The sequence below is a fragment of the Dendropsophus ebraccatus genome, chromosome 1 (genome assembly GCF_027789765.1).
Source record: "Dendropsophus ebraccatus isolate aDenEbr1 chromosome 1, aDenEbr1.pat, whole genome shotgun sequence".
In the NCBI taxonomy this organism is placed as follows: Eukaryota; Metazoa; Chordata; class Amphibia; order Anura; family Hylidae; genus Dendropsophus; species Dendropsophus ebraccatus.
The window spans coordinates 75,012,801-75,024,937 of NC_091454.1; the positions used below are offsets into that span (position 1 = coordinate 75,012,801).

The 12,137-nt window shown below is 39.8% G+C and overlaps 1 protein-coding gene across 13 annotated transcripts in view; it reads left to right on the forward strand.

The window, feature by feature from the left end:
* The window catches only part of MYBPC1 (myosin binding protein C1), a 101,677-nt gene extending 89,540 nt beyond the window's left edge, over positions 1 to 12,137 (forward strand). For 11 of the 13 annotated variants that reach the window (XM_069973270.1, XM_069973358.1, XM_069973364.1 and 8 more), the window contains 4 exons: positions 13 to 172; positions 1,405 to 1,541; positions 1,829 to 2,015; positions 11,572 to 12,137. In XM_069973270.1, the coding sequence (XP_069829371.1) occupies positions 13 to 172; positions 1,405 to 1,541; positions 1,829 to 2,015; positions 11,572 to 11,672 (585 nt within the window). In that variant the 3' untranslated portion in view covers positions 11,673 to 12,137. Of the gene's footprint in view, positions 1 to 12; positions 173 to 1,404; positions 1,542 to 1,828; positions 2,016 to 3,513; positions 3,558 to 5,151; positions 5,192 to 11,571 lie in introns of all 13 variants that reach the window. The other 2 variants (XM_069973293.1, XM_069973330.1) reach the window with 2 other exon arrangements.

Here is a 12,137-nt window from a genome sequence, read left to right on the forward strand (position 1 = left end):
CTGTATTTTCAGGAATGGTTTACAGTTCTGGAGCATTACCATAGAACAAGTGCAACCATTTCTGATCTTGTGATAGGAAATGAATACTACTTCCGAGTTTTCTCCGAAAATATGTGTGGCCTCAGTGAGACAGCAACAAAGACACCAAACAGTGCACTTATTGAGAAGGAAGGTCAGACTTTGGTTACTCTCATAATGTCATTAAACAAAACTATTATACATGTGGATGCTGACACTTCTGTTCTATTCTTGTTGCAATTGCAAACAGACAAATTTTTGCTGTTGTTATAATCAGTTTTCTATCATAATAATCTTCAATAAAAAAGCTGCACCAGGTCTGGTTACATATCTCACAATGACACAATGTTGGACAGTAGTGTGGGTAAGCAATTGTTATTGCAATTAAAACAACCGCCGTCCTTGTCAGACCTCTGTTTGCATTGACTTCAATGCAACACATTTTTTCGTTACGGCTGTGGAAATATTCAATTATTCAATTATCAATTCGATTTTCAGTGCAACAACAGCCGTTGTTCATACATTGTGTCTAGTACAATCTAGCTATGCAGTCTGAACTATTCCTAGTACAATCTAGCTATGTACTGTGGATCATTCCTAGTACAATCTAGCTATGTAGTCTGGGACAATCATAGTATAATCTAGCTATGATGTCTGGACCATTCCTAATAAAAATCTACCTATGTAATGTGGACCATTCCTAGTACAATCTAGCTATGCAGTCTGGACCATTCCTAGTAAAATCTACCTATGTAATGTGAACCATTCCTAGTACAATCTAGCTATGTAGTCTGGGCCAATCATAGTATAATCTAGCTATGCAGTCTGGACCATTCCTAGTAAAATCTACCTATGTAATGAGTACCATTCCTAGTACAATCTAGCTATGTAGTCTGGGCCAATCATAGTATAATCTAGCTATGCAGTCTGGACCATTCCTAGTAAAATCTACCTATGTAATGTGTACCATTCCTAGTACAATCTAGCTATGTAGTCTGGGCCAATCATAGTATAATCTAGCTATGATGTCTGGAACATTCCTACTAAAATCTACCTATGTATTGAGGATCATTTCTAGTGCAATCTAGCTATGCAGTCTGGACCATTCCGTGTAAAATCTACCTATGTAATGTGGACCATTCCTAGTACAATCTAGCTATGCAGTCTGGACTATTCCTAGTACAATCTAGCTATGTAGTCAGGGCCAATCATAGTATAATCTAGCTATGATGTCTGGACCATTCCTAGTAAAATCTACCTATGTAATGTGGATCATTCCTACTACAATCTAGCTATGTAATCTGGTACTGGAACTTCCCTAGTATTAAACCTGTGTATCATAACATTTTGTAGATTTCCATGGACATATTTTACTTTCTCTACTAGGTAAACCTTATAAGCGTCCAGAGTACTCCGATTTTGACTTCACAGAAGCTCCACAATTTACTCACCCCTTAGTCAATACAGTTGCCATTGCTGGATACAATGCAACACTAAACTGCAGCGTACGTGGAAATCCAAAGGTAAAATATAAAGTAACTTTTATGAATGTATTTTATTCTTTGTTTTCTAAATTTACACATTTATATTTGTTAGCTTTTTAAATTTTGTGACTTAGGATTTAGACAATAGGTGTTAAGAAACAAACATTACATCAAAAAAGCCACAAGCTTTCTATGAACATTCAGTTGATTAAAAGTTTTTCAAAAAGTTTACTGTAGAGTACATAAGGGGAAGCATGTGTGGCTCATGTGTAGATACACAGAAAAAACATAATAATCTTTCAAGTAATCTCTTCTGTTGCCTGTAGCCTAAAATTACCTGGATGAAAAATAAAGTGGTTATAATGAATGACCCCCGATACAGAATGTTTAGCAACCAAAGTGTATGCACACTGGAGATACGTAAGCCAAGCCCATATGATGGTGGGACGTACACATGCAAGGCAGTCAATGATTTTGGTGAGGCTGAGGTTGACTGCAAACTTGAAGTGAAAGGTAAGATTTATTCTAAGATTAATGGTCTCACAATTATCTTAGGCATAGACGCATACAAATTTAGGTAGTATTATAGAATTTTGTTATTTTTCCTGTAAAATTCCATTTATATGTCACTTCTTAATTGTGCATTTACATGAAGGAATTTTTTTAAGCCAAATAGCTACAAAGAAGGGGACAAATTATATTTAATATTTTGTGCAATAAATATGGTTCTTTAGTAACCCTTCTACCTAAAGGCATGATACCATCACTGAACACTACTCGCATCTGGCCATGGTAGCAATCTTTTGTAGACATTGTTTTCCTTTTACAGGTCCCTGCTAAGTGCAGTTCTATTAGGGTATGTTCACACTGAGAAAATTCGACAGAATTCTGCAGCAGAGCTCTCCACCTTGGGATCCAGCCTGCCCCAGTATCCTATATTTTACTCAGTGTGAACATACCCTAACAATGTATTTCATGTAAAAGTAACTTTTGAATGCTTTTTTTTTAATATCAGTTTTAAATATATTTTGACAGGTTATGTCTCTTGTGGTGAAAATATCAATATATCAAGTTGCTTAATGTATGCTATGTTTTGTATGCACGGGGCAATATTTATTTTTCCTGTAGCTACACAAAACTATATAACAAGCACACTTTTCCTACTAACCTGCAAAAAACCCACAGTGTTTTCTAGAGATTTTACTCCCAATATGGTATGGAAAACTATCCCTATGGGGGTGGTCAAATGCCATTTTCCAGGCTTAGAATCACTGGATAAATGGCCACTATGCAAATATTTAAACCATTACTTAACTAAAAGGCTTCAGAGCCATCTTTGCCTTGATATATTTAGAGTTTCCCTCTTTTCCTCTTTTATAGTATTTCAGTTATTACGTCTTATGCTAAGGGACCTGATCCTGCTTGAAATATGTATTTAAGGATCTGTTTAGACTTTTGTTCTTCATAGGATCCATATCAAATACTACAAAACTTGACAGATCCCATTCACCAATAAATTGCTAGGTTTCTAGGTTATATACTAGGCTGTTCTATTCGAGATAATAGACTAGAAGTGTAAACAGAATCTAAAAAAAAAGTCTACTATCCCCATTTTAGAATATCACCTCATCTAGGAATGTAGTAGTTCAACACACATTGGTGGAGATTTATCAAACATGATGTAAAGTGAAACTGGCTCAGTTGCCCCTAGCAACCAATCAGATTCCACCTTTTATTCCTCACAGACTTTTTGGAAAATAAAAGGTGGAATCTGATTGGTTGCTAGGGGCAACTGAGCCAGATTCACTTAACACCATGTTTGATAAATCTTCCCCATTTTTTCAGATTTTATTTACTAATTTATTGAGCTATGCACTTCTAAGATTACCCATGTTAAGAGTGAAATAGAGTGTTCCAGATGGCATACGTTAATCCTATAGAAAATGGCTTATTAGCCAGAAACTACTAAAACAATTCCATATATATCATTTGAAATGTTCTAATTCTACAGGCTCAATAGGCGGAGAACCATTCGGCTTATGGAAACAGAAGCAGGTTTACCACACAAATATTACATTCATTGATACCTCGCAAATAAATAATCTCTGCTCACGTTAAGCCATACCTTGCATGTAAAATTGGCATTTGTAATCCGAGACCAGATTACAAATCGTGTTTCATGGTAAAACGTGTCCATCTGTCGAATTACTTTACCATGAACAATTTTTATAACAATTGGTATGATTCTTAACAGCAAAAATGAGCACAACATGTATTGCTTCAAATAAATTCATGTTGACAATGCCTTGTTCAAAGTTATGAGTAATACATAATAAAGCTCATGTGCCAAGCCTAGTTTAGAGGCATCACTGCACATAGAAAAACCTGTCATGTTGAACATGGTGTCTATTCTACGTTTAGCATGTTATAGAGCAGAAGCAGGTAAGCAAATGATGATTATTATACACCTTTGTGGGAAAACGTTCATAAAAATGTTTTTAATTTAAATCCCTGCTTTTCTATGCTTAGGAGTCCAGTTCCCTATATTACTAAGTGGGAACGCTCACTCCTAAGATTAGAAAGAACAAAATATAAATGATATTTTCCCACAAATATATAGATCAATCTGCTAAACTCCATACCATGCTGCCCACAGACAGGACTGCATGTGCAATGCAACAGGTTCCCTTTAATCAGGCTGGTTACTATAGGAAACATTTTATGCTATATCAGGCCCGTAATGTCACAATGTAAGGCTATGTTCATATAGCGTAATAGACCGGCTGTTCCGTGACCCCGGCCGGGTCATGGAACGGCCGGTCTCTGAAAACATTATCCCTTTTGGACCGCAGAGTTCTCATGCCATGACATGTCAGTTGTTTGTGGCGCCGCTAGGGATCCCGGCTGGAGCGTATACTATGTGCATATGCTCCGGCAGGGATCCCATAGGCAGCAAAGGCACGTATATTTTCATAATAATCATGGCCGTTGTACAACGGGCGTGGTTTTACAAAACTATATGTTATGTGAACATAGCCTAACTATTGATCAAGTTAAATTGATCTATTATTTTGCACAATACCTGAAATTTGGAAGATAATACAGTCCATCCCAAAGAATTGTATTTGGCTTCTTTTTATAACTTTGACCCACAATTAACTGAAGTCAGACAGTGTCAGCAAGTCCCTGGTAATCTAAATGCAGTCTTTGTAAATAAATTCTAATTTAAAAGACAAAGGAATCTATATATATATATATATATATATATATATTTATTTAAATTATGCATATATATTATTAGTACAATACAGTATATATGTATATTTAAATATTAAGTTTGATGTGTGTCCCTATACAATAGAATATATATATATATATATATATATATATATATATATATATATATATATATATATATAAAATCTTATTAAACTCACCTTTTTCTGAAAGGTTAACCTGGTGCTTAGTTTTATCTGTGTGTATTAATAATATCAGTTATTAATTTATGAAATATTGTTGGGTTCCATTGTTCATAAGCTTTGACCATACTTACTAAGCTCTCATGACATCATAGCCCGCTCCATTCAGTAATCACTACGTTCTTTCTTAGCATCTAAATGTTCATTACTTCTCTTTCTCTCTCCCTTAGTTGCACAATAAGGATTATTGAATGTATATTGTCACCTAAGGTAAGCTTTCATATGGTCATGTCATATGAAGCTTATGTCTTTTCATGCAAAACATTGCTTCCATACCTAACATTAGCCAGCATCATAAGCTAACATAGTGTTGATGTTGCATCACTGTTACAAATATGATCCAACATTTTACTACTAATAATACTACTTCTCTCTGGTTTTCTCAGTCACAAGGTGCTGCAAAAGTAAGTTACAATATGTGGAAACTTGACAACTTGAATTTCTGTATATTCCCTCCACAATATCTGAATACTCCAGATAAATATGAATATGTTCTAGAAATAATTTAGAATCAGATTCAATTATCTATTATTACAAATTCCATAGATTTCAGAACCATAATGGTGGCCAGGTACAAGTAAGACCCCAGACTCTTTAATATTACCTAAAAAGAGCTACGTGTCCATTCTACAGGTTGGATTGATATAGACAAGCCCAAGAAGACTATATATTCTAATGACACACCCTGCTTCTAAAATTAATTTCTTTATTTCTCAACTAAAATTATCTATCTTCATATGTCCATTTTAATTTACATATGTAGATGATAAAACTTTCTGCTACTGCTTGGGATATAGACATGATGGCAAAGTAAGCTACATGTGATATCTAAAGTAGCAGATTAATCTACAGATCATGTGTACATGACAGCTGATACTGTACATCTACATGTGCCATGTAGTGTATGTAATAGCTGTATCATCCACATGAAATAATAATAGTAGATTAATCGATTAATCTACATGTAATGATATTAGCAATGGATTGCTGAGATGTAATACACAGACATATACATATACCATAGTATATGCATACAGTAGATTAAGCTTAATTCCTAAATACATATACTTTCCATGTATCAGAACCAATGAGCTCTGTGAAGCGACATAGGAAATTCACACAACAAAACTACATAAGCAAGTGACTCATAGTCTCTTTATCCCCTTTGCACTGATTTTTTTTTATTGTTTAATTTATTGTTCGTATTAAATGAGCCGTACATCACAGATGCATAAACCCAGCCTTAAGAACAGCTGCAATCGAGGACAGAGTAGTATTAAGCAGCACAAAGTGTGGATAGAAGGGAGAGCATACTTGGAAGGTATTTTATAAACACTGTAGATAGGAAGTAAAGCACACAAAAGGCACTTGCATGGGAGAATCCAATGGGCTTTGAAAAATTGTAAAGAGAAAGCAGAGCAACAATAGCAAACTGTAGGCTACTGAACACACAGACTTTCTATCCAACATATATTACTGTGAGAGCAGGCTAAGAGGAGTCTCAGGCTTCAAACTTAGTGCAGCATTTATAACTAAAGGTAAGCACAAACATATGGAAAAATCATTTTTTTTTCCATTTCAAAAGTGTACATAGCCTGTAAATAATAGACTTCTGTCTGCCTGCAGCCATCATTAGTGATAAATTAGTAGCTTACTGTATATGAGGTCTACATTTAACTCAATACTGAAACAGTAAGCTTATAACTTCCACCATGCAGCAAAAGTTTTATTACTTAACTTTAAAGCGACTTTGTACCCACAATCTGACTCCCTTAAACCGCTTGTACCTTTGGATAGCTGCTTTTAATCCAAGATCTTTCCTGGGGTCCGTTCAGCAGGTGATGCAGTCATTGTACTAAAAAACAACTTTTAAACTTGCAGCCCTGTGCCAAGCGCCTGTGGCCTAGAGTGTCTGTGCATTAGGCTTGCACCACCACTCTCTTCCTCCTCCCTGCCCTCTTCATCATTAGGTATGCTCCAAGCAGATTTTCTCCTATTTATCAGCTGCGAGAACACTGCACATGGGCTGGATCGTTAATGCACCTGTGCAGTGTTCACTGCAGAGGAATAGGAAAAATACTGCCAGTGGCATTCCCTATGATTAAGAGGGTGGGGAGGAGGGATAGAGGGGTGGTGCAAAGTTAGGGCGCAGATACTCTAAGCCACGGCCGTTTGGCACAGGGCTGAAAGTTTAAAAGTTGTTTTTTTTAAGACAATAACTGCATCACCTGCCGAACAGACCCTAGGACAGATCTTGGATTAAAAGCAGCTATCCAAAGTGGTTTGGGGGGAAGACAGATTGTGGGTACAGAGTCGCTTTAATATCCTAATCTAGGGATCTAGGCTGGTGTTTGGACCATTGATCAGGCTGGCACTTCTAGTGGCTAGATTTTTATCCCTCCAAATAATCAGCAGTATGAATAAAGTACTCACCAGAGAAGCACAACTAGCTAGGGCAGCATCCAACTTCTGAAGGCACATGGAATTAAATGTCAAGCGCTCAGGTTTGGATAACGTTGCTGTTCCCTAACATTTTGACAGATCCACTCAACACTAGTAAAATACTTTTGAGGGCTGTAATAACAACCGTACTGGTTGACATCAAGCTCTGATCAGATATAAAAAAAACAATAGTTGAAAGGGATTTTTGTTAATGGAAGAGCCTTTACCCAGAAGCATAAGGATGCATTCACAAGACATGTGGATGCAAAGATTACTTTGACTGTCCCATTCATTTGATTGGAGCTTGCAGATGTTTATGTGCTTGCTGCCAGATGTAATAGTTGTATATTCTGTGAGAAAATCTGCTACGTATGAATCTACCCTAAGGGCCCTCTTATACAAGTCGGTTATCGGCATGGAGCGTTGCTAGAAAATGTGAAAGTGTTAGCGATCAGCCAAGAGGTGGGAAAACGCTTACTCATCGGGTGATCGCATCTTTTGTGTGGCTTCAAAATTTATAGTTATCGAACGTACATCTACATGTGTAAACAGGGGAAATGCAGCCGATAGCAATATATTTAAATGGCCACACAAAATAAATTCTGATGGCACTGCGCACATTTATTTCCTTGCATGGCCCCATATTGGGCCGTATAAAAGGACTTTAAAGGGGTACTTCAGCGGGGGGGGGGCACTTTTTTGCTGGGACTGGGGAGGAGGTGGCCGAGGAAAAAAAAGACGTCCACTCACCTCCCCAGTTCCAGCGGCGGGTCCCGCTTCGCGGCGCTCCGGTGCCCGGCCGCTTCCGGGTGTCTGACGCGGGCCCGAGACGATACTTGAAACGGATTCCTCCTCCTTCACTGAGTAGCTGAGCGGACCTGAGACGTCACGTCTCGGGCCAGAGTCAGACACCCGAAAGCGGCAAGGAACCGGGCACCGAAGCGGACTTGAAACGGATTCCTCCTCCTTCACTGAGTAGCTGAGCGGACCTGAGACGTCACGTCTCGGGCCAGAGTCAGACACCCGAAAGCGGCAAGGAACCGGGCACCGAAGCGGGGCCCGCCGCTGGAACCGGGGAGGTGAGTGGACGTCTTTTCCCTCGGCCACCTCCTCACCAGTCCCAGCAAAAAAGTGCCCCCCCCCGCTGGAGTACCCCTTTAAGACACTTACATCAGGTTTGCCAAATACTTCAGCTTGAGTTCACTGCAAAAGGTAAGTGTAACACTTTCTTAGTAAGGGAAAATGAAGACAGAAAAAAAAACATTTACCTCCTGTTTCTTCTAACCTGCTGTTAGTTTTCCTTTCAAGTACATTTAAAGCGACTCTGTACCCACAATCTGACCCCCCAAACCCCTTGTACCTTCGGATAGCTGCTTTTAATCCAAGATCTGTCCTGGGGTCCGTTCGGCAGGGGATGCAGTTATTGTTTTAAAAACGACTTTTAACCCCTAGACGACCCTGGACGTAGGGTTACGTCATGGAAGTCTGTCCCCAGACGACCCATGACGTAACCTTACGTCATGGGTGTTATTCCCGCTATGAAGCGCGCTCCGGAGCGGAGCGCGCTTCATAGGAGGTGGGGGCCGGCTGCAATCAGCAGCCGGGACCTCACCGGTAATGACACGCTGCAGCGATCGCGCTGCCGCGTGTCATTAACCCCTTAAACGCCGCGATCGCGGCGCGACCGCAGCGTTTAAGTGTAAGTGACAGGGGGAGTCCCCTGTCACTTACCGATCGGGACCCCCGCAGTGTGACTGCGGGGGTCCCGATCGTTGAAACGGACTGCTGGAGGTCTCTTACCTGCCTCCATGCGGTCCGATCGGCGCTCTGCTACACTGAGCCTGCACAGGCAGGCTCAATGAGCAGATCGCCGATAACACTGATCAATGCTATGCCTATGGCATAGCATTCATCAGTGTATAAATCAAAGTACTGTATGTAGAAGTCCCCCAAAGGGACTTCAAAAGTGTAAAAAAAAAAAAGTTCAAAACACTATTACACTACCCCAAAGCCCCTCCCCCAATAAAAGTCTAAATCACCCCCCTTTCCCATTATATAAATAAAACATATAAAAATGAATAAATAGATAAACATATAATATACCGTAGCGTGCGTAATTGTCCGATCTATTAAAATATAACAAGCGCCATTGCGACCGGTAAACGGCGTACACGAAAAGAGGGGAAAAAGTGCGCAGATTACCGATTTTATGTTACATTATATATTAAAAAAAATCAATAAAAAGTGATCAAAACGTCCGATCTTCACAAATATGGTATTAATAAAAACTAGAGATCATGGCGGAAAAAATGACAACCCATACAGCCCCATAGGTGAAAAAATAAAACCGTTATAAGCGTCACAATAGGCCCATTTTATTAATATTTAATTGCCAAAAAAAAGGATTTCATAAAAAAATATATATATAACATTAGAGAATCTGTGTAACCTGCATATGGTTGTGTTCAGACTGACCTATAGAATAATGGTATCATGTCGCTGTTACCATATAGTGCATTACGTAGACACAGGAACCCCCCAAAAGTTACCATATTGCATTCTTTCTTACGATTTCACCTATTTATATCTTCATAAATAATATATTTGGGATTCCATCATACATGTTATGGTAAAATGAATGACGCCATTACACAGTACAACTATTCCTGTAAAAAACAAGCACTTACATGGCTTTTAGATAGAAAACTGAGAGTGCTAGAGCTCTTAGAAGGGGAGGAGGGAAAAACGAAAGCACTAAGATCAAAATTTGCGCGGTCCACTGGGTCATTTTGGGCCTGGTCCTCAAAGGGTTAATCCTACAGCGCTGTGTCTAACGGCCGGGGCTTACATTTGTATATGCATTAGGCTGGCGCACCTCTCCTTCCCTCCTCCCCACCCTCCTCAGCATTAGGAATGATCCAGGAACATTTACTGCTGTTTCAGCTTTGCACAGGTGTCTTAACGATCCAGCCCATGTTCATTATGCACAAAGCTGGGGAATAGGAAGCAATCTGCCTGGAGCATTCCTAATCATGAGGAGGGTGGGGAGGAAGGACGGAGAGGTGGTGCCTAATGCATATACAAATGTAAGCCCCGGCCGTTAGACACAGCGCTGCAAGTTTAAAAGTTGTTTTTAAAACAATAACTGCATCACCTGCCGAACGGACCCCAGGACAGATCTTGGATTAAAAGCAGCTATCCGAAGGTACAAGCGGTTTGGGGGGGATAGATTGTGGGTACAGAGTCACTTTAAGCAAAACTGCCATAGAGACATTAGCTACTTTGGAAATGTGGGCCAATTTATTCTGCTACGATTAGACAATGGTCCAGATTTATCAATTTACCTGAAACTGTTTGGTTTTGCCCATAGCAGCCAACCACTTGTTATCTTACCTAGCTAAATGTGCTCTGGTAAAATGAAACCTAAGCTGTGGTTGCTGTGGGGAAGTACAGTTTTGGCTTCAGACAGATTAATAATCCTGGGCAATTGTCTACATTACCTTTGTGAGGATTAGGTTTCATTTTCCAAGGGAAATTTCCGCATGGATATGTTTTTCTTAACTGCATGGACTGGATGGATCTTTAGGACATGACACTAAGTTATATAAAATAATCTATGATTACAATATTTAAGGGTGAAGTTTGGACGTCTTGAAAATCCGGCAGCCGACAGGGGGAAATTGATTACAAGTATGAACTTTCCTCTCCTCATGCCCGCAGAGAGTGGCGGAACCCATGCCGGAAGGCATTTTCCCCCGCGCTGTGATGACGTCGCGACTCGGGGGGAAAAGGCCTGTCCTGGTTCATAGAGTGGCCTCTCGGCCAATCAGTGACCAGAGGGGCGTCCCCCTCCAGTCATTGACTGGCTGAGCGGCCACTCCATCAGCCAGGTTGTGATGTGTCAACGGAGGAGATCCTGGAGCCCAGTGGGGGTCTCAAGCCCGATCCTGCCACTCACCGCGGGAACGGGGAGAGGTAAGTTAGTATTTGTTGTCTCAAATTTCCCCCTGGCCTGCCAGCTGCTGGATTTTCAAAACAGCCGGACTTCTCCTTTAATGTCATGTACCGAGCAGGACAACAACCCATCAGCATGTGATTATACAGAGATATCAGGAGGATGCTAACCCCTTATATACTCTGGTTTGCAGGTGGAGTGACATTTTTCCGCCTTCTAATGCAAGGTGTACCACTGTCTGTCATCGACTCTTATATGCGAGAGCTAGATGCAAGTAAGAAGGAGAGAGCATGAGCAAGTCCAGACACTCAGCTGCTTTTCTACTGCATTAATCTGGACAACAGTGTGAACGTGTTTGACTCTGATGCCGCATCTATAGAAATGTAGTCAATTTCTGTCTGCTGTCTTTCTGTGTTAATATGATTATTGCATGAGTTGGTCTAGAGAGGGATGGATGAGCTTAAAGTTTGGTTTGGGGCTTTTTCTACTTCAAGACTTGGTATGGATTATTGGCATCCTTCCTCGGAGAAGCACAGCACTTGACTTGTTGGCAATGAACTGAACTGCTTACGTAACATTGATAGATTACAAGAATGTTAGATCACTGTTTTCTTTCTTCAAAAAAGCAAAACTACAGCAATATTTAATTCACTGTTAGACATGTTGGTGACTGCTTATTAAAGTGATTCTGCTGGTGCAAAGCTGGAAAACAAATGTGTAATTCAGTCAATGTACAATAAAAAAGAACATTTTTCCATG